Here is a 23,883-nt window from a genome sequence, read left to right as displayed (position 1 = left end):
CTTGTGTCTGAATGAACACATGGAGCTGCAGCTCAGCTCGAGTGCCCCATAGCAAGCTAAATCTGTGTCCTCAATTTCTTCTCTGTCTTAAGAGTGAGATCTCAGGGGTCTGTTGAGACCCCTGTTATCTCATCAAAGCCCCCCCCCCCCCCCCAAAAAAAAAATAAAAATAAAAATGAGAAAAAGAATAACAAAAAAAAAAAAAAAATGAAAGAACTTGTAAAAAAATAATTCTTAAATTAGAAAATAAGTTTAAAAAATAATAAAAATGTTTTTAACCACTTCCCACCCAAGGATGTCATATGATGTTTGTCTTTTTGCTGATGACACAAAGATATGTAACAGGGTTGATGTTCCTGGAGGGAAACGCCAAATGGAAAAGGATTTAGGAAAACTAGAAGAATGGTCAGAACTCTGGCAACTGAAATTTAATGTGGATAAGTGCAAGATAATGCACCTGGGGCGTAAAAAACCCAAGGGCAGAATATAGAATATTTGACACAGTCCTGACCTCAGTATCTGAGGAAAGGGATTTAGGAGTAATTATTTCAGAAGACTTAAAGGTGGGAAGACAATGTAATAGAGCAGCATGAAATGCCAGCAGAATGCTTGGATGTATAGGGAGAGGTATAAGCAGTAGAAAGAGAGAAGTACTTATGCCGCTGTACAGAACACTGGTGAGACCTCACTTGGAGTATTGTGCGCAGTACTGGAGGCCATATCTCCAGAAGGATATAGATACTCTAGAGAGAGTTCAGAGAAGAGCTACTAAACTAGTACATGGATTGCAGGAAAAAACTTACCAGGAAAGGTTAAAGGACCTTAACATGTATAGCTTGGAAGAAAGAAGAGACAGAGGGGATATGATAGAAACTTTTAAATACATAAAGGTAATCAACTCGGTAAAGGAGGAGAGCATATTTAAAAGAAGAAAAACTACCACAAGAGGACACAGTTTTCAATTAGAGGGGCAAAGGTTTAAAAGTAATATGAGGAAGTATTACTTTACTGAGAGAGTAGTGGATGCATGGAATAACCTTCCTGCAGAAGTGGTAGCTGCAAGTACAGTGAAGAAGTTTAAGCATGCATGGGATAGGCATAAGGCTATCCTTCATATAAGATAGGGCCAGGGACTATTCATAGGATTCAGATATATTGGGCAGACTAGATGGGCCAAATGGTTCTTATCTGCCGACACATTCTATGTTTCTATGATGTCACGGACTTTGAATAATGCCTGCAGCTGCAGGAATCATTCAGATATCCCCACTCAGATAACGGAATTTTTGTAAAATCTTACCTGTAAAATTCCTTTCTCTGAGTCCTCCGACAGTCGCCGCCTCTTCATATTCGTCACTAATGGGTTATTGACCTTTTCTCCGTAGGAGTAGCTAGGCAACAGAATATGTTAATATTAAAGTTTTTAGCATATCCCACCCCCAGGGGGTGGTCCCCTCAGTCAATTACCTCCCTGCTTCCTGCATTCCTACCTCAGTTTCAGTAGTATAGCAGTAGAGTACATAAACAAAACCCAAAAGAGGGGCGGGGGCGGCGACTGTCGGATGACTCAGAGAAAGGAATTTTATAGGTAAGATTTTACAAAAATTCAGTTTTCTCTTACGTCCTCCGACAGTCGCCGCCTCTTCATATTCGTCACTATTGGGGACGTCCCATAGCAGTGTAGACATGAGGGGTGGGAAACGCAGCCGCGCCTAAGGCAACGCAGTATTCACATCAGAGAAAGGAATCTTACCAAGTAAGGAAACCAACTGGGCAACAAGGAAAAAAACTACTTGCTCAACAGGAGCAACAACCCAGGAAAAACAAGTAACCGAGGGATAAAAAACATCCCAACAGCCAAGGACCCAAAAACAAGGGACCCTAAGGCACTGCCGCACTAAGAACTTTGCGGCCAAAGGAAGCATCTGCCGATGCCTGAACATCCACCTTGTAGAATTTTGAGAAGGTGTGAACGGACGACATAGTCGCCGCCTTACAAACCTGGGCCACAGAAGCCCGATTATGACAGGCCCAAGACGTACTCAGAGATCTGGTAGAGTGCGCCTTCACAGGGAAGGGAGGAACCTTCCCCTTCAAAGCATAGGCCTGCTCAATGGTCTGTCTGATCCATTTGGCGATGGTAGAAGCCGACGCCTCCATGCCCTTCCGAGGTCCCTCAGGAAGGACGAATAGGGAATCCGACTTGCGAAAAGACTTAGTCGACTCCAGGTAGACCCTGATCGCCCGAACAACATCCAAAGAATGCAAGGCCACCTCCTTCGGATGTTTAGGCCTCGCGCAAAGCGAAGGCAAGACAATGTCCTCATTGAGGCAAAATTCCGAGATCTTTTTCGGAAGAAAAGACGGGTTAGGACGCAAGACCACCTTATCCAAGTGAATCACCAAATAGGGAGAGCTGCAGGACAAAGCTGCCAGCTCCGACACTCTGCGAGCCGAAGTGATCGCCACCAAAAAGGCGACCTTCTTGGACAATATAGACAACGAGATCTTCCTGATCTTCTCAAAAGGAGCATGTTGCAACACTGACAGAACAAGGTTCAAGTCCCACGGAGGTAAAGGCTCCCTCCTAGGAGGGACCAGATGTCGCACCCCTTGAACAAAGGTGCTAACCAAAAAATTTGACGCCACAGGGCGTTGAAAAACAATGGCCAGCGCAGAAATCTGACCTTTAATCGTGGCCAGCACCAAACACTGGTCCACGCCCGTTTGAAGGAAAGCCAACACTCTCGACACCGAGTATGAGCGAGGGGAGTACCCCCTGGACTCACACCAGGCAAAATACGCTTTCCAAGTACGGTAGTAAATCTTCCCCCGAAGAGGCTTTCCTAGCCTTGATCAAAGTGGGAATGACCTCAGGGGAGAGACCCCTATCCTTCAGGACCTGGCTTTTAACAGCCAGGCCGTTAAAGCCAGCGACTGTAAAGCAGGATGGAATATTGGTCCCTGAGACAGAAGATCGTCTCGAAGTGGCAGGCGCCACGGAGCGTCGACCGCCAGCTTTACGAGGTCTGCGTACCAAGACCGGCGAGGCCAGTCCGGTGCTACCAGAATCACCGCCTGTGGTTCCGAGATCAACCTGCGAAGGAACCTGGACAGCAGTTGAATCGGCGGAAAGGCATACATCAGACGATACTGATGCCAGGGCGCCACTAACGCGTCTGAGGCGTCTGCCCGAGGATCGCGTGTCCTTGCCACGAACCTTTCCACCTTGTTGTTTAGACGAGACGTGATCAGGTCCACATCCGGAAGACCCCACTTCGCGCACAACATCTGGAAGACATCCGGGTGAAGAGACCATTCTCCCTGGTCCAGGGTCTGGCGACTCAGATAATCCGCCTGCCAATTCTCCACCCCCGGAATGTGAACTGCCGTTATCGCCGGGACGTGCGACTCGGCCCAAGACAAAATGTCGGCTACTTCCCGAGCCGCTCGGGCACTCCTGGTGCCCCCTTGGTGGTTGATGTAGGCCACCGCTGTGGCATTGTCTGTCTGCACCCGAACCAGACGGCCCTGCAGCCTGTCCGTCCAGCGCAGAAGGCAGAGATGTATCGCTCGCAATTCCAGAATGTTGATCGGAAGGGAGGATTCCTCCTCCGACCAAGTTCCCTGGGCTGACAGAACGCCCAGAACACCACCCCAGCCCGACAGGCTGGCATCCGTGGTAATCACCGTCCATGCCAAAGGACGAAAAGACTTGCCCCCCGACACCGCCGGGGACTGAAGCCACCACAGAAGATCCCCTCTGGTGCGGTGGCTCAACGAGATCCTCAGATCCAGGGACTGCGGACGCCCGTCCCACTTGGCCAGAATCTCCGCCTGAAGACCCCGCGTGTGGAACTGGGCGAAGGGAATCGCCTCGAAAGCCGAGACCATCAATCCCAGACACCTCATGCATGTCTGGAGAGACGAGCACTGCTGGTCCCTGAGGGACCTGACTTCGTCCTGAAGCGTCCGAAGCTTGTCGTCCGGCAGGAAGACCTTCGCTTGAACAGAGTCCAGTAACATCCCCAGGTAGGGCAGACGAACCGACGGACCCAGCGTTGATTTTGGAAAATTTATCATCCAACCAAACTCCTGCAGAGTCTGCATCGTGATGGACAGGTCGTTCACCAGGCCCTGACTGGTCGCAGACCGAATCAGGATGTCGTCCAGATACCCCAGGACAGAAATGCCCTGGGCTCTCAATAAAGCCAGAACCGGCGCAAGCACCTTGGTGAAAACCCGCTGAGCCGAAGCGAGACCAAAGGGTAACGCCACGAATTGGTAATGATCCTCCGCAATGGCGAATCGAAGGTATCTCTAGTGACCCTCGAAAATGGGGATGTGAAGATACGCATCCTTCAAGTCGATGGAGGCCATGAATTCCCCCGGAACCAGGGCAGCCACCACTGATCGCAGGGATTCCATGCGGAACTTGCGAACCCGCACAAAGCCGTTCAGAGCTTTCAAGTCCAGAATCGGACGTACTTTGCCCTCCTTTCTGGGCACAGTGAACAGATTGGAATAGAACCCCCGAAATCTGTCCCGATGAGGCACCGGAACCACCACTCCCTGGGCCCGCAGGTCCCGCACCGCCAGGTGCAGATCCTGCAAGCGCTCCGGAGACAGCTGAAGATTTGAGGGAAAAAATCTGCTCGCCGGCCGAGATAGAAACTCGATCTTGTATCCAGATCGAACGATTTCCTGAACCCACCTGTCCCGAATGCGGGTCAGCCAGGGTTGAAGAAAACCGAGCAAACGTCCCCCCACCCCAGAACCGGGTGAGGGCGCCCCTTCAGGCCGCATTGTTATGGGCAGCGGACCCGGACTGGCCGGACTTCTGCTTACCTGTCCACGGCTTTTTCTGGGAGCCTTGTCCCTTGAAGGGCTTGCCCTTATAGTGCGACCGAAAAGCACGAAAGGACCCCTGAGAGGGTCTAAACGAGGTATTCTTCTTACCGCGAACAAACTTAGTCTTGTGAGTCTGGGGCAAGAGAGTGCTCTTACCCCCAGAAATACCCTTTATCAGAGCATCCAAAGATTCACCAAAAAGGCAAGATCCCGCGTAGGGCAAATTAGCCAAAGTCTTGCGAGAAGATTGGTCAACAGACCAACATTTCAGCCATATCAGGCGACGGTTCAACACCGCCACACCTTGGAGACGCGCAGCCAAAGGGACTAAATCCAAGTCTGCATCACACAAATACATGACACCCTGATGAATCTGATCCACCATAGCCAATGTCGACGGCGGGGCAGAGTCAGCCACCAGGGTGCGCCTGAGCACCTGTGTCCAATCCGCAATAGCCTGGGCGGCCATAATGGAAGCAAAAATCGGCTTTAGCATAGAGCCCGCAACCGTATAAGAATGACGGGCCAGAGACTCCAATCTCCTATCCGTAGGGTCCCGGAAGGCCGGGGTATCCTCAGCAGGAATCGCAGTGGATTTATTCAAAATCGCCACCGCGTGATCCACCTGAGGCGGCACGCACCAACGCCCATCAGTGGCGGGAGTAAATGGATAATGCAGCTTAAACCTACTCGGCACAGCAAAAGGCTTCTTCAAATTGCGCCAATGCTCATCAACAGCGCGCTGAAATTCCGCCGAGCAAGGAAAAACCTGCGACGTTTTGCGCTTTCTTTGCGTCCCGTAAGAGGACATCAAAACAGGAGGACATGGGTCATCCTCCAAATGCAGCGTTTGCTTGATAGAAGCAACCAACTCATCCATGAGTGCAAGCTCTTCAGACGAGCCAGGGGGGGAAACATCAACCCCTTCCACCTCAGCCTCCCCTTCAGACCCCGCAAGGTCCAGAGGTGAGCGAGACCCAGAGAAGGGCACTCCAGCCATAGCATCCCCATCGCCCTCAGAATCAGAGGAAATTGACACTCTGGGCCGTTTAGTGGATCGATCAGCCACCAGCATCTGCACCTGAGCAGCTAAGTTAGCCACAATAGTGGCCAGATCAGCCCCCTCGGGGGAAGCAGCAGCCCCTTGGCCCCCTACCAAAGTGGGGGGAAACTTGCTTTCCTGAGAATCCATGCCCCAGTAGACTTAAGAAAAAAAGGAGTACTGCCCCTTTAAAATCACGGCGAGCGCAGCCCACCGCACTCACCGACTACACTGACCCCCACAGGGATAAGAATATTAGGCAAGGAATACAGGAATATGGAAAGGTTAAAACCTGGAGTGCAAGCTCTTCAGGAGAGAACACACAGGCTGCTGCACCGATCGCTGTCCCAGAAGCAAAGGAAGTGATGCAAGACTGATCCGCCCCTATGAAGCCTATGGAAGGCTACACAAACATGGCCGCTGGCTGAGGCTCCATAGGCCAGCATAGAACAGCGCTGACATGTGGCCTGAGCGATCGGCGCCAAAATGGCGGCATTTGGCGCCAAAATGCTGCTCTATCCGCACAGGAGCGGCCACCATAGCTTGCTGTAAAAAAATGGCAGACCGCAGCAGCGGTCGCCGCACAGTATGCCCAAACATGTTGCACAGCATGTCACACACAGCATACAGCATGTCTCACAGAAAACTCAGCCTGTTACACAGAGCAGAGCAGGAGAGCCCCCCCCCCTTTTCAGCCCACAGAAAGGCAGCTATTCCTGACAGGGAGCTCAACATTATTACACAGACATGCAGGGTCCCACAGTCCCAGACTGACACCCAAAACAGACAGGTCCCCACACAGAACACACTTACCATCCGGATGGCGTGGGGAGCCCGCATAAGCGATCAAACCGCTGTACTAAAGACAGGGAGAGTCGCAGCCAGAACGCCGGGGAACTGCGGTGCGAAACCACAAATGGCGTCCGGTGAGGTAGCCACCTCACCGCAACATCCCTGCAGTGAACAGGGATGGGTCGTTCATACATGCCAGGGAAACCTTAGCTGAACGCTCGATGGCAGGCTGGGAAGCCACTGGCCCTGAACCCCAGATAACCAGGGAGGCCAGCCCGAGACCCAGCTCCGCACGATCATCTTCATCCGAAGAAACTAAACTAGTGCTGAAAAATAACAGCTAAGTAAAGAAGAGAAAAATACTTGAAATAAAATCAAAAAAGAGAACAGAGGCTGAGACTGAAATCCCAGCACAGTATAAGCCTGCTAACTCCTGAGCTAGACAAATGAAACTGAGGTAGGAATGTAGGAAGCAGGGAGGTAATTGACTGAGGGGACCACCCCCTGGGGGTGGGATATGCTAAAAACTTTAATATTAACATATTCTGTTGCCTAGCTACTCCTACGGAGAAAAGGTCAATAACCCAATAGTGACGAATATGAAGAGGCGGCGACTGTCGGAGGACGTAAGAGAAATCTTATTTTTCTGCCAGCGATTCCCTGTCATGTAAAAACAATCATAGCGGCTTTTTAGACATCCCCCTTCTGCCGCACTCAGGTGCTTCTACCGGCTTGCCCGTGTGATCGGCGAGCCAGAGAATGAATCAGCCAGCGGGGGCCCTTTACCATAGAGCTGACCGAGGACCAGATGGTCCCCAGTCATCTCTATGACCTGATGTTTCTTTGGCTGGGAAGCCGAGATGGTTTTTTTTTTTTTTTTTTTATCTCACTGAAAAGAGGACTTAAACATCCTTTCTAATAGGAATAGGGCATAATATTACAAGTGATTTAAAAAAATAAAAAAAATAAAAATATAGAGAAAGTGTCCACAAAAAAAAGAAAAAACTAAAATAAACAATAAAAAATGTAAAGCGCTCTGTCCCTGCGTGCTTGCACACAGAAGCGAACGCATAGGTACGTTGCGCCCACATATGTAAATGGCGTTCAAACCACACATATGAGGTATCGCCTCGAACGTTAAAGCGAGATAAATAATTCTAGCCCATGACCTCATCTGTAACTCAAAACAGGTAACCTGTAAAAATTTTTAAAATGTTGACTATGGAGATTTTTAAGCACCAAAGTTTTGCGCCATTCCACGAATGTGGGCAATTTTAAAGTGTGACATGTTAGGTATCTATTTACTCAGCATAATCCCATCTTTCAAATTTTACAAAAAAAAAATAAAAATAAAAATCGGGGCTAACTTAAGACTTTTGTTTTTTTTTTTTTAATTTATGAAACAGTTTTTTTTCCCAAAAAACGTCTTTGAAAAATTGCTGCACAAATACCATGTGACATAAAAAGTTGCAATGGCCATTTTATTCCCTAGGGTCTCTGCTAAAAAAAACATATATAAAGTTTAAGGGAACATATATAAAGTTTAAGGGTTCTTTTAAGAGTAATTTTCTAGCAAAAAAATTATGATTTTTTACATGTAGGAGAGAAGTGCCAAAATAGACTTGAGCTGGAAGTGGTTAAAAAAAATGTAAAAACGAATTTAAAAAAAAAATGGAAAATAATAATTTAAAAAAAATTGTAAAAATAAATTGTAAATTAAAAAAAAAAAATTAAACTAAATTAAAGGCAAATTAACATGGGTTCCCTGGTCTGTACAGTGTGAATGAGCTGTTTGTTTGTGTGGCAGGAGACGTCTGTTACTCTATGTGGATACAGTGGCTGTATGAACGCAGTAATGGGTGTAGAGGTGACCCTGAATGCACACTGTCAATGTATGGGGCCATATACCTACTTCCACACGCCTGTCATATGAGGACCCGAGGCTGTGTTTGTACAGCTGCTGCATCCCCATAGCATAGCGTAGGCTGCCTGCACACAGCAATACCGATATTTAAAAAAAAATAAAAAAACACTGATTCACACTGCACAGGCCACAGCACCTATGTGCATGAGCCTCACTTACACATAGAACTTTTTTTCTTTTTTTTGTTCCAAACACACGGAGAAATTTTTATTAACTCAATACAACTTTTTCTTTTACATTTAGCAGGACATTTGTAAGTTATGTTATGTTTGTTTTCACTACTAATGATTTTAGTGTATTTTTTGTGAAAATGTTGTTTTGATATGTTCGGGGATGGAGCCCTGTCAGGTAGGATGTGCAGGGCCCGTGTCACCACCAGCTGAGCTTGTCCCCCTTTACAACTTTAACCGCTTGCCGATCGCCCACAGTAATATTACTGCAGCAGAGCAGCTCCCCTGCGTCCAGTCACGTAATACTACGTTACTGGAGTGCATGTGATTCCGGCGGCATGCTGTGTCTATGGGCTGTGGGAGGAGAGGCGGCGATCGCCGCCTTCCTCCCACGATTGTGCCCGGTAAACAAAGCAGGCAGATCTTCTGTGAGACAGGCAGGGACAGATTAGCAGTTTCAGCTACGCTGAAACTGCCATCTGTCTGTGCCTGTCACAGAACCCCCCATACACAGTCAGTAAGCATATAGGCATACATTAACCCCTTTGATCACCCACAGGGTTAACCCCTTCCCTGCCAGTGTCATTATTACAGTAACAGGGCATATTTTTAGCACTGATTACTGTAGTAATGTCACTGGTACCCCCAAAAGTGTCAAAATGTCAGCTAGGGTTCTGATCTGTCCGCCACAATGTCGCAGTCCCGCTAAAAATCGCATATCATCGCCATTACTAGTAAAACAAACAAAAAAAAAATGACATAAACCTTTCCTGTAGTTAATAGACCTGATAACTTTTGCGTAAACCAATCAAAATACGCTTATGGCGATTTTTTTAACCAAAAATATGTAGCAGAAAAGAAATTGGCCTATAATATTAAAAAAATGTTGATTTTACATTTTTTGGGAATGTCCTATAGCAGAATGTGAAAAATATTGTTTTTTTTTCACAATTGTCGCTCTTTTTTTGTTTATAGCGCAAAAAAAAAAAAAAAAAAAAAAATCGCACAGGTGATCAAATACCACCAAAAGAAAGCTGTTTGTGGGGAAAAAAGGACGTACATTTCATTTGGGTTCAGCGTCGCACGACCGTGCAATTGTCCGTTAAAGTCATGCAGTGCCGAATCACAAAATAGGGCCTGGTCAGGAAGGGGGTAAAACCTTCCGGGGCTGACGTGGTTAATGAAAAAGAGCAGGTAGAAACAAGTAGGTTATGTGTGAAATTACATGTACCTCCTTTTGTTTGACAAGGAAGACATCAATGAAGTTCCTCTGATCATTGACATCCAGCTGATTCCTCTGCTTGGTGAAGGTTTCTCTGATAAAAGACTTTAATTCCTCGGTATTTGGATTGACTTCTCTGTGACTCCCGGGTAGCCATCGGACCAGAGATGGAAATGCATTGTACAACTAAAAGAAGAAACATACAGTTAGTTTCCTTATAAAGATAAGTAACCATATTCTATGAATGGAAAAAGTTACAACATTTTAGGTTTATGAAGTATACCTGTATGTATTTTTTAATGCAAGCAGTGTAAATACCTGAATTTTAACTAGTATGAACCTCTTGCAGTCCATGTACAACATTACTGGAGCGCAATAAGAGAAAGCAGTACACAGAGTCACTGTGTTCATGTGATGACAAGGAGTATAATGATAGGAAGCAGGAGTAGAGAGATGTCAAGGACAACATGGTCTCAGAGGAAGTGGTCAAATGATGTTGGTGGTCAGATTGAGGACATCTAGTGGCAGAAAGAATTACTGCCAAGCCAAGTAAGTAAGTTCACCTTTTGGAACATGTTACATGTTCCACCTGATTTTAGGGTGGAACATGTAGCATGTATCCAGTGCTGCATCCGCTGCCTGCTTCCCCTCCCTGTGCCAGCAGTACAGGGAGAAGTTCCCCGTACTAGCTGTCACGTTTTGAAAACAGTGCGGCTGCACTGGGCTCCACCCACACGGCCGCGTCATTCACTCACAGAGCTCTGTGTGTGAATGAACTACAAGTCCCAACATCCTTAGTGGCTGTCAGCTTATAGTTCTTAATGAACTATCACGGCGCTGTGTTAGTTCATTGAGTCTTCCTGTCAGTGAATATTGGCTTACCCGTATGGGATGTAGGAGACCTGCAATGCATCAGCGAACCCCAGATCTCTGGTGCAATTCTTTACATGCTCCTAATACAAAAAAATTATAAATGCACAGTTTATTGATTGCTGTATAGGAGAGAGAGTGTCCTCAACTGTGCTGATCCTCTGTTATGTCTCTGTCACTCTGCCACGGAGCTTCTGCATATCTTGCCTGATCAGTGAAATATCCACCTTCACTTCTTCTATTTTGGTAATGAGGGATGCCTGCCATGATGCTATAGCCTCCAGGACAACAGCCGTGTCTGCTCCCGTCGGTGCCTCCGCCCCCCGTGCTGGCTCGGTGCCATCTTGTGCAGGGAGCTCCTTCTCCTGGCGTTGAAATTTTTCTAATTTAGCGGCCAATTCAGCCGCTTTTTTTGGCGGCAACATGTCTCTGCGGTGTCTAGGAAGCGGTGGGGACCAGTAGGGCGGGTGTCAGCGCCGTGGGGTGAAAGGATCAGCTATACAGGATACAAGTTAGATGGAGCTCAGGCTATTCCCTTCCTACTGCATGTCGCGCCAGGCCACACCCCCAAATGCACATTTTTTTTTACCTTCAAAAAGGTGTGCATCTATTATTTGTTGTACAAAGGTGAACTTATCCTTTACGGCTAATAAGCTATATTTTGTTGAAAAAAGGACATGGAAGCTGTGCACTGCCGTTGAAGATATGTGCCAATGCAAAACATTGAAAAGCAAACTAGTTTTCAGTGGAAAGAGGTTTTTTTTTTTTAATGTGGCTTAAAGGGCAACATTGAAATTTTACAAATCTTTTAAACAACATCTGTGACCCAACTCAAAAAAAATTTAAGCCCACCTGCAGCCTTGGCGTTCTATAACAAGTCCTACCAAAGTGGGTGGGAATTGTGCTGACATAGAGCTCATCAGGAAAGAAGAATTATGGTAAGTATCTATCATTTGATTTGATGTTTTCCCTGACGGCTCCATGTCAGCAGATCTGGGAACTAACTAGCCACAAAGGGGAGAGATAATGCTTCATACTCCTTCATTCTGGCTAAAAACAGAAGCCAGGATGCCTCTGCCAAATTCAACTATCTTTAAAGCTGCTTCTATATGGTAATGAGCCATATACTGTACGTATCTATTCACCCCTACTTTGCTGCATTGTAGATCATCTCTGGGAACGCTCTGCCTGCTGCCACTTACAAGGTTGAGACCCTTCTAGTTGAGAGTGCTGTGATCCCCCTGGCACAGCCAACCCTTTCAAGTTGTAGGCCAAAGGAGGGGCGCTTCACCAACCAAGAGGAAATAATATTGTTTAAAGCTGTGAAATCATTAAGCACTCCACCTGGAAAAACAAACAGGTGCTCTGACTTCCTAATGTCTTGATGTAACATTTTAAAGCTTGGCCCACATCCGCTGGGCTAACTTCTTGGGTACTCCCCAAAAGGGATTTAGGAAGAACAACCTTTTCTGTGATATGGACTTTTCTGTGATATGGATACGGCCACTTTAGGCACAAATTTAAGCATCGGCATGAGTACCACAATGTCTGGGAACAACGTGAGTAAGGGTTCTTCAAACTACTAATACTGGCACTCTTTTTCTGATTTATAGTAATTGCCACCAGAAATGCAGTTTTTAGTGAGAGATACCACAGGGGTAGAGTTGAGCGGACACCTGGATGTCCGTGTTCGGCGGGTTCGGCCAAACTTTAAAAAAAAGTCCGGGTCCGTGTCCCGGACTTTTGCCGAACTTTTCCCGGACACCGAACCCCATTGAAGTCAATGGGTACCCGAACTTTCAGGCACTAAAATGGCTCTGTTTGCCAGTGAGGAGATGGGAAAGATCTCCCTTGGACCTGCTCTGCTCTATTTCTCTTTGCCAGCAGGGAGAGTAATGTATCGGGGCCATGTACATGTAGGCAAACACATGCATGTGTATTTAAACTTTGGGGTGCACACCCTAATGCAATAGGCTGCGCACACCTATGGGCGGTGTAGGTGGAAGCGGCGGTGGAGGAGGACCAGGGCCGGATTAAGAGCATCATGGGCTTGGTGCTGAGGATTTTGAAGGGCCTTAAGGGCCGTGCCTTGGCATGCACCAAGAGGAGGAAGGGTGCAGCCATGCATGCCTAATTCAACATGGGATGCTGTCTCTGAAGACCATAAACACATCCATGCATCGGCAACTGTCCCTCCTTGTCCGGCCTTCGTGCTGTGTGGGGAGGTTCTGAGGGAGCTGCCTGGGGAAGCGAGCATAGAAGCCAGACTTCTGTGTTTACAAGTGACAGAAGAGCGGAAACAGTGAATATGGCCAACCCAGAGGCCTATATTAAGGTAGGGGCCTGGAGCTGCAGCTCCAATAGCCCCTATGTTAATCTGGCCCTGAGGAGGAGAGGTAGCCAACACTGCTTTTTTTCAGAAATTTTAAATGAGGGTACACCCCAAAAGAGTGGGAAAAAGCAAAAATAGAACAATGGCTGGGTAAGGTCGGTATCTTTCGCTATTCTGCACAAGGTACGGAAAAGTCCCATGGGATCCATGCCTGGTTCATTTTAATGAACGTGAGCTTTTCCACATTGTCTCTGGACAGGCGGCTGCGCTTGTCTGTGATAACGCCCCCAGCCGTGCTAAATACCCGTTCAGATAATACACTGGCTGCAGGGCACGCCAGCACCTCCAAGGCGTAAAGGGCAAGCTCAGGCCATGTGCCCAACTTGGAGACCCAGAAGTTGAAGGGGGCAGACCCGTCATTCAGTACGTCTAGGCGTGTGCACACATACTGCTCCACCATGTTGGTGAAATGCTGCCTCCTGCTAAGACGTTCCATATGAGCTGCTGGTGCTGCTGTTTGTTGTGGCGTGCTGACAACGCTTTTCCACATTTAGGCCATGCTAACCCTGCCTTCTGAGGTGCTGGCGGTGCCCTGGTTGCGTTGGCGACCTCTTCCTCCTCCTCCTCCTCCTCTGCCTTGTGCTTCCACTGTGGCCCCGCTGTCAGGTGGGAATGCCAGCAGCATCGCGTCTACCAGCGTGCGCTGGTACTCGCGCATCTTGCGATCGCGCTCCAGTGAGTGAATTAAGGACGGTGCGTTGTCCTTGTAACAGGGATCCAGCAGCGTGGCCATCCAGTAATCAGCACAAGTTAGAATGTGGGCAACTCGGCGGTCGTTGTGGAGACACTGCAGCATGTAATCGCTCATGTGTGCCAGGCTGCCCAGAGGCAATGAAAGGCTGTCCTCTGTGGGAGGTGTATCGTCTGTGTCCTCTGTATCCCCCCAGCCACGCACCAGTGATGGCCATGAGCTGGCCTGGGTGCCACCCTGCTGTGAACATGGTTCCATCTCCTCCTCCAGCTCCTCCTCCTCATCCTCCTCATCCTCCAGAACTGTGCCCCTGCTGGACAATTGTGTCCCTGGCGTTTGTGTGTGCAGGAACCCACCCTCGTAGCCCCTTGTGAATGACTGCCCTGAAAGCCTTGGAAATGTTACCTCTTCATCCTCCTCCTCCTCCTCCTCATCCTGTGCCACATCCTCTTCCATCATCGCCCGAATAGTTTTTTCAAGGAGGCATAGAAGTGGGATAGTTAAGCTGACAACGGCATCATCGGCACTGGCCATGTTGGTGGAGTACTCAAAACCGCGCAACAAGGCACACAGGTCTCGCATGGAGGCCCAGTTATTGGTGGTGAAGTGGTGCTGTTCCGCAGAGCGACTCATGCGTGCGTGCTGCAGCTGAAACTCCACTATGGCCTGCTGCTGCTCGCACAGTCTTTCCAGCATGTGCAAGGTGGAGTTCCACCTTGTGGGTACGTCACATATGAGGCGGTGAGTGAGAAGGCCGAAGTTACGCTGCAGCGCTGACAGGCGAGCAGCAGCAGGGTGAGAACGCCGAAAGTGTGCACAGACGGCCCGCACTTTCTGCAGCAGCTCTGACATATCGGGGTAGTTTTTAAGGAACCTCTGCACCACCAAATTCAGCACATGTGCCAGGCAAGGGATGTGCGTCAAACCGGCTAGGCCCAGAGCTGCTATGAGATTTCGCCCGTTATCGCACACCACCAGGCCAGGCTTGAGGCTCGCTGGCAGCAACCACTCATTTGTCTGCTGTTCCATGCTCCTCCACAACTCCTGCGCGGTGTGTGGTTTTTCCCCCAAACAGGCAATTTTAAAACTGCCTGCTGTCGTTTACCCCTGGCCGTGCTGAAGTTGGTGGGGAAGGTGTTACGCTGTCCGGATGAGGAGGCGGTAGAGGATGAGGAAGCGGAGTAGGAGGAGTTAGGAACAGGAGGCAAACTGAAGCGCCCTGCAATCCTCGGTGGTGGAAGGACATGCGCCAGATTGCTATCCGCCTCAAGCCCATCCGCCACTGCATTTACCCAGTGTGCCGTTAGGGAGATGTAACGCCCCTGACCGTGCTTACTGGTCCACGTATCGGTAGTTAGGTGGACCTTGCCACAGATGGCGTTGCTCAGTGCACACCTGATTTTTTCCCCCACTTGGCTGTGCAGGGAAGGGATGGCTTCCCTGGAAAAGTAGTGGCGGCTGGGCACGACGTACTGTGGGACAGCCACCGACATAAGGTTTTTAAAACTGTGCATCTCCACCAGACGGAATGACAGCATTTCAAAGGCCAAAGATTTTTGAAATGCTGGCATTCAGGCCAGGGATCGCGGGTGGGTAGGGGGGTACTTCCTCTTCCTCTCAAGTGTTTGGGAGATGGAAAGCTGAACGCTTCCACGGGACATTGTGGAGATGGTTGGTGACCCAGGTGGTGGTGTTGACAGATCGTCTGTTTGCGGGGTGGCAGGTGCCCGTATCACTACAGATGTGGCTGGAGCGGCCGAGACTGCAGCAGAAGAGGAAGCAGGATGAGCCAGAGACGTTTCTTGGTTTTGAAGGTGTCTACTCCACTGCAGCTCGTGCTTTGCACTTAGATGCCTGATCATGCAGGTTGTGCTCAGGTTGAGAAGGTTTATGCCTCGCTTCAGGCTCTGATTGCACAGGGTGCAAACCACTCGTGTCCTGTCATCAGCACATTTTCTAAAGAACTTCCACGCTAGAGAACTCCTTTGAGCTGGCTTTGGTGCGCTCGTTCCCTTGCTGCATTGGGCAGTAGCAGGCGTAGTGTCTAGGGCACGGCTGCTCCGCTTCTGCACCCTGCTCCCTCTTCTGCTGTGATGGTGGCTCTGTGCGACCACCGCCTCTTCCTCCAAACTACTCAGGTCACCTGCATGACGTTCATTCCATGTGGGGTCGAGGACCTCATCGTCCTCCACATCATCCTTGCATGTACTCATCTTGAGAAATAAGTGGTTGGGCATCACTGCACTCAATCTCTTCCACTTCTGGGGCAGGGCTAGGTGGATGGCCCTGGGAAACCTTGCTGACAGAGTCCTCAAAAAAAGAAGAGACTGCTGTATGGCTTGGGGCTCAGACTGCTTGCCTGATTTGCAAGGGGGTGAGGTGAAAGACGGTTGGACATCGGCTGCAGGTGCCAACTCTGACCTTTCTGCAGTAGACTTGGTGGGAGACAATGTGAAGGAACTGGAGGCACTGTCAGCAGCAAACCAATCTACTATCGCCTCTACTTCTTCTGGCCTCATCACTTCTAGAGGCGTATGATGCCCTACCAAATACTGATGCAGGTTCTGTCGCCTACTAACACTTGAGGAAGGTGTTTCACTTGTGCGTGTAGCTGGCACAGATCGACCACGTCCTCTCCTTGCAACAGGAGCTCTACCAGCAGCACCACGACCCAGGCCACGGCCCCTATTTGATGGTCTCCTCATATTTCTGTAATTTAAGATCTTGCCCTAGAAAGGTGTTTATTGAACAGCGGAACAAAACAACAACAGTATCGCACGGGTGTATCTCACAGTCAAATATGCAAACTATGACGCAATTTAATGTTTTTTACCCCAAAAGGGTGTATATTGAATAGCGGAATAGGATAAAAACGGTGTATCTCACACGTACAAACACAGACTAGGCCCCGATTAAAATTTTTTGTACCCTAAAGGGAGGATGAGGAAGAGGAGTAGGAGGAGTTGGGAACAGGAGGCAAACTGAAGCGCCCTGCAATCCTTGGCAGGGCAAGGAGATGCGCCAAACAAATTTAAAAGGTGTATCTCACACGTACCGATACAGACTATGCCGTAATTTAAGTTTTTTTACACTCCAAAAGGGTGTATATTGAATAGCGGAATAGGAAAAATTTTATAATACGGTGTATCTCACACGTACAAACACAGACTAGGCCCCAATTACAATTTTTTGTACCCTAAAGGCAGGATGAGGAAGAGGAGTAGGAGGAGTTGGGAACAGGAGGCAAACTGAAGCGCCCTGCAATCATCGGCGGTAGAAGGAGATGCGCCAAACAAATTTAAAAAGGTGTATCTCACATGTACCGATACAGACTATCTCGCAATTTAATTTTTTACACTCAAACAGGGTGTATATTGAATAGCGGAATAGGACAAATTTTACCAAACGGTGTATCTCACACGTACAAACACAAACTAGGCCCCAATTACAATTTTTTCTACCCTAAAGGCAGGATGAGGAGTAGGAGGAGTTCGGAACAGGCAGGAGGCAGACTGAAGCACCCTCAAATCCTCGGCAGTATGAGATGCGCCCAAAAAATTTGAAAGGTGTATCTCACACGTACCGACACAGACTAACACGCAATTTAATTGTTTATACCCAAAGGTTTTGATTAAATAGCGGAATAGAAAATATGATCAAAAAAAGAGTATGTATCTCACACGTACACAACCAGACTAGGCCCCAATTACTATTGTTTGTACCCCTAAAGGCAGGATGAGGAGTAGGAGGAGTTTGGAACAGGCAGCACCCTCAAATCTTCAGAAGTATGAGATGAACCCCAAAAACTTGGAAAGGTGGATCTCACACGTACCAACACAGACTATCCCGCAATTTAATTGATCCCCAAAGGTTTTTATTGAATAGCGGAATAGAAAATATGATCAAAAAAAGTGTATGTATCTCACACGTACAAAACCACACTAGGCCCCAATTGCTATTGTTTGTACCCCTAAAGGCAGGATGAGGAGTAGGAGGAATTTGGAACAGGCAGCACCCTCAAATCTTCAGAAGTATGAGATGAACCCCAAAAACTTGGAAAGGTGGATCTCACACGTACCAACACAGACTATCCCGCAATTTAATTGTTCCCCAAAGGTTTTTATTGAATAGCGGAATAGAAAATATGATCAAAAAAAGTGTATGTATCTCACACGTACAAAACCACACTAGGCCCCAATTACTATTGTTTGTACCTCTAAAAGGCTGGATGAGGAGTAGGAGGAGTTTGGAACAGGCAGCATCCTCAAATCTTCAGAAGTATGAGATGAACCCCAAAAACCCCAAATATCATTCAGCTCTGCTGCAGGCCACAATTTAATTTTTTTTTAACCCAAGGCTGTACATTGAATAGTGGAATAGAAAAAAGTGTATGATTTTTGAAACCACTCAATAATAGCACATGTGAACTGAACACTGAACACAGCAGTGTATGATCAGTCAGCACAGCACAGCTGAAGGAAAAACGCTGCACACAGTGACTGATAGAAAAATACTTTTCTCCCTCCTCCTCAGTGGGCAAAAAAAATTGTGTTCACTGCACCCCACACACAGCAAAATCGATGTGGACCACAGACACCTGCCTATCTCCAGCCTCTCCCAAAATGGATTGATAAGATCGTAGATCGGTCACTGCAAACCCCTCCCACACAGCAAAAGCGATCGTAGAAAACTGACCCTAAAAATCAGCAGCAGCCTCTCCCTAAAAGGATTGATAAGATCGTAGATCGGTCACTGCAAACCCCTCCCACACAGCAAAATCGATCGTAGAAAACTGACCCTAAAAATCAGCAGCAGCCTCTCCCTAAAAGGATTGATAAGATCGTAGATCGGTCACTGCAAACCCCTCCCACACAGCAAAATCGATCGTAGAAAACTGACCCTAAAAATCAGCAGCAGCCTCGCCCTAAAATGCCTACAACTTGCCCTGCCTAACACACTCCGACCTGTCCCTCAATTCTATGCGGACACAAATGAGTTTTGCCTGCCTGTCTGTCCCTAATCAGCAGCCAGCACGTATGTGTGCTCTGTCCCTGAACTAGTACACAGCAGAATGACGCCGCACGGCGCTGGCTGGAACTTATAAAGACTTGGTCACATGCTTCAGATGGCCAATCACAGCTACTAATACATTTGTAGGCATGGCTGGGATGGCTTAAGGCACACCAGTTAAACGCTTGTTGATTGGCTGTTGAAAGCCCGCCATGAAAAGCGCGCCAATGCATGCAACACCCGGAAATAAAACGACCGAACATGGATTGTTACCCGAACATACAGTAAAGTTTTCGGGTCCGTGTTCGGGTAACAAAAATCCAATTATTCGGTACGAACACGAATAATACAGTCCGTGTTCGCTCAACCCTACACAGGGGGGCACTTTGATTGAAGGCATCTGATGCAAAAATGTCCAACACCAATGGGAGATCCCACTTCAGGAACAACAATCCCTTGGGGAGGTTTCAACTAAATTGCAGCTTGAAAAACAGTATAATTAGGTGTTGGATGCCAAATGTATGCCAGTGAAGGCAAAGATAGCTGAAATGTGGGCCTATAGCGTACTTACATATAGACCTAAACCAAGCCCTGCCTGCAGAAACTTCAGAATATGACAGACTTGTAAAACCTTGATCAGCAGCAATCCTGTGAATTTATGCCATATTCTACTATATACACTGTTGGCGCTGTCCTTTCTTGTTTTCATAATAGTACTCGCAGCCTTTACAAAGCATCCAAGATCTATTAGCCTCTGCCTCTCAAGACCCAAGCCATCAGCTTGAGCCTGTCGGGCGCTGGATGAATGGGACTTTGAAGAAGATTCAATCTTGGCAGATGGAGTGGATCCTTGACACTCATTAGGAGGAGCAGAGGATACCAAGGCTCCTTCAGCCTATCTGGGATCATCAACTGTCACCTTCCCCCACCACAGCCTCAGCAGGAAGCTCAGAATCAGAGGGAACGACAGAAAGGCATAAGCTGTCTTGGAGGTCCACTCTGCAATCAACAACTTTACCCAGATTGCCTGTGAATTCTGGACCCTGGAATAGAACTTCAGCAATTTGGTGTTGACTGGGGATTTGAACACGTCAACCTCTGGATTTACCAAGCTCTGTTAGCTCTCAAAAGACTTTCAGCAGTCTGAACAATTCATTGTCATTCAGAATTGTCCTTGACAAATAGTTTGCCTGAAGATTCTTCCAACCAGGCATAGAGGCCACAGATAGCTGAAGAAGAATTACTTGGGCTCATTCTAGAATCAGAGAAACTTTCTTCAGGGGGGAGAGACTGAGTGCCCCTTTGTTTCCAGGTGTAGGCCAAAGTTGTTGTGCTGTCTAACTTCACCAGGACAGGTCCACCCCGGATGAAGGGACTGAAGGCTAGAAGAGCCTGAAATGCTGCTTTCAACTCCAGAACGTTGGACACCATCTTGGACCCTTGAAAAGAGCCAATGGCCCTGAGCCTTTTGCTCTTGAATTAGCGCTCCCTGACTACTTTGCTGGTGTCTGACTGCACCCCCAGCCACTAGGTCATCAGAAGAGAAAGACATTGCAGAAGATTTTGCTTCTCCGATCACAAGTTTAGGCCACTGGTCCAGAAACCCAACTTGAAAGGGGGAGAGAGTTCAACTGAGCCTACCTAACCTGCTGGAGGGGATGATTTATATGACTCAATCTGAGACGTGAAGGAGGAAAGATCTCCTAGTATGGCCTGAAATGCTTGCCTTAAAGAACCACATGTCCATCACCAAGGCTGTTCCTATGTCCAAAGAAGAGCCATAGTCCAAAGAGGAGTATAAGTGCCCATAAGACATGTATGGGTGGCACAATCCCCAAAATACCAGAAAGCATCCTGACATGAAGCTTTTCACTGACTTCTTGGATTATGTGCTGGCTTACCAGTTTTTCCTTGACTCCCAGCCAGAAATGCATAAGCTAACCTCTCTGGAGTGAGCGTGGAAACTGACTCTTCTTCTTCATCTTGAGGCAGGAAGCCAAACTGACCACTATTAGAAGGTTCTGGGACCAGTTTTAATGGCCCTGAAAGGAAAACTGGACATTGCCAGAAAAGATGACCCTTGCAGAAGGTAAATTCAGCAATTCCTTTAGAGTGTCTTGACCACATGCTTAATTAATTGTGACAACTTTGTCACCATCATCTTAATTACTGTCTGCTTAAACAAAGCAGGAATCATACAGTCATGTTCGTCCACATCTTCTTGGGACGAATATGACAAGGGTAATTTGCCTGAGAAGGTTCTGAGACTGCTCATTAACACAATATATGATCCCTTCACAGAGTGAATGGAAGCAACTCCTTTAGAATGTATTTACCACGTGTTCAATGAATGCCACAACCTGTTAGGTGTTGACATCTTTATCCCTGGCTGCTTGAACCAGCAGGTCTTATACAGTCATGCTCATCCATATCTTCTTTTTGGAAGCGTCCAAAGAAGATTGTTTACCTGGAAGGCTAGGAGACTGCTCACTGAATGAATAGATAACCCTTTCACAGAATGAATGGAGACATTCCTTGAGATTATATTAACCTCATGTGACAATCTGTTTGGTGTCATCGTGTTGATTCTTGGTTGCTTAAACAAAGCAGTATTCATGCAGTCATGTCCATCTGCATAGTCTTCTTTGGAAACCCTGAAGAGGGCTGTTTCACCTGGTATGACTACAGCTTCTCATTGCCACGGCAGATAACCTTTTCAAAGGGAGAGTGGAAACCATCCCTTCAGAGTGTATCGACTATGTGCTTATTAAATGTGACATTCTTTTAGGTGTCATCCTCTCTATCCCTGGCTTCTTAAACCAGTGGGATTCATAGTCATGCTCATCCGCATCTTCCACTTTTTTGCTGGTAAGGCTATGAGACTGCTCGTTGCCAGAACATAAAACCCTTTACAGGGTTGGAAACAACTAATTTTTAGTCTATTGGCCCCTTGTTTAGCGAATATGACAACCTGTTCCATGTCACCATACTCATCTCTGGTTGCTTGAACAAAGCAAGATTCATACAGTCATGTTCATCCACATCTTTTTTGAAGGGCTGTTTTACTTTGGAAAGCTCTGAAACTGCTCATTGCCAGGATAGATAATCCTTTCCTGCCGTTTAACAAAGCAGCACACAAAAATTATTAAATGTAGTAGAAAATAGCTTGCTTAGTAACAAACCCTAAACACTTAACTACTGCTAGAGGGAGACTGCAGCTTCCATTGACAACCCTGAAATTCCACAGGTGGTAATGTGATAAACCTTGCCCTGCCAGGGATCAGGACATTAAAAAGTTTTGTTCAGAAAAGCAACAAAAAGGTAGGAATCTGTAACAGAATTACAATAATATTCTGCAATGTACACAACCCCCCCCCCCCCAAGGAAATTGTTGACATCATAAAAGTATTTTTCTCTTTTTTTTGGAAGGGGGGTGAAAAACTGGAGCGTACAATAGCCACAACAGTCAATGCCAGGCTGGCTACAGTAGTCAGCCACAGGCGACTCCTCTACCTTCTCTGGAAATGCTGGGCTTTTGAAGGGGTTGACAAAATAGCACAATAGTAAGGCAAACATGAGAAGACAAGACACCAATGGTTAATGCCATGTGTGAACAGACAAAGTATTACTCTGTGAACCGGTTATGCAGAGTACTACCCTTGGAGAGTTTAGGGTATGCACAGTGGCTGCAGGCAGCAAGGCACAACTAAACCTAGCAATGCAGCATTAATTTGGATACAAAGCATTTTTAAATTTAACTCCCCCAACCTGTAAACACTAGCACTGCGCCGGCGACACTCTGCTGACACTGCTGCCCACTTCACATGGACGCAGCGGACCCCAGACAAGCCACACTGAGGACCAGCAGCAGGACTCCCTGGATTATGGGTCATTTAGGTGTTACACCAGGTACCGCGTCCAGCCTAAACCCACAAGCATGAATGTACAGCAAGCCCTATAGACCAGCCAGGTCCTGCACAAAAGAGGAAAAAAGAGGAATGCCAAGGCTGCTGGTGGGCTCACATTTATGAGTTAGGTCCTGGAAACTTATTTGGGGGTGGGGGGGGGGGGGAAGGCTTCAAGCAATGCCTGTGTAATCTTGAGGTCTATGGACCTCAAGTCACATCAAAGTCGGACCAAAGTAGTGCAGGGATATGAACAGTACTCATTGAAAATCATGGGGTATGACTTGTCATACGACTTTGCACTCCCAGGACAAGTCGCACAAGTGTGAAAGGGGCCTTATAGGAATCTGGAAGCCCCTTTACACAAAAAGACAGCCCCCAGATATGTGCGCCTTCAGGGCAAATGAGTACTGGAGTACAATAGTACCTAATATTATCCATTTTCAAAAAAAGTAACAATCTAAAAAAATCCCCACACCAACACCTTTAACCCCTTTCTGCCAGTTCCTGCTAACCCTTTAAGAGTACCTTTAAAGCAGAGTTCCGGCCAATTTTTTTTTTTTTTTAGCAAAAAATACCCCTAGAAGAGTTAAGGCTAGTGCATTTAAACAACGATATCCTCTAAACTGTCCCCTATTTAGTGTTAGCTTAGCTGCATGAATTACTTACCTTGTGAAGTCCTTTTCCAGCGCGGCCATCTGCGGTGTGGGCAGCTGACGCCGCAGTGTCCCTCTTCCTGGATTTCGCAAGTCCCAGAATGCTATACCCTTGTCACTTCCGGGGCAGGCGCGTCATCCCACAGCTGGTTCCGTGTCATTGTGCATGCCCAGAAGCTGTTCTCCATCCATCGGCAGAGAATGACGTGCCTGCACCGGAAGTGACGAGGGACACCGGTGCAGGCGCAGGCGCATTGACTCCTGGGATTGATGACACTCATCTCCCAGGAGTCAATGCAAAGCAGGAAATGACGTCAGTGGCTGCATAAGGAGGAAGTGCAGTGATTTTTCATCAAAA

General features: G+C 47.5%; 1 protein-coding gene across 1 annotated transcript in view; it reads right to left on the bottom strand.

Annotated features, from left to right (window-relative positions):
- LOC309549029 (cytochrome P450 2K4-like) overlaps positions 1-23,883 on the bottom strand; it is a 127,284-nt gene that overhangs the window by 49,516 nt on the left and 53,885 nt on the right. The window contains exon 6 of the mRNA XM_082248970.1: positions 10,011-10,187. Within this exon, the coding sequence (XP_082105096.1) occupies positions 10,011-10,187 (177 nt within the window). The remainder of the gene's footprint in view (positions 1-10,010; positions 10,188-23,883) is intronic.

The sequence above is a fragment of the Pelophylax lessonae genome (genome assembly GCF_965119305.1).
Source record: "Pelophylax lessonae genome assembly, chromosome: 3".
NCBI classification, from domain to species: domain Eukaryota; kingdom Metazoa; phylum Chordata; class Amphibia; order Anura; family Ranidae; genus Pelophylax; species Pelophylax lessonae.
This window is presented reverse-complemented; position numbering and strand designations above follow the sequence as displayed.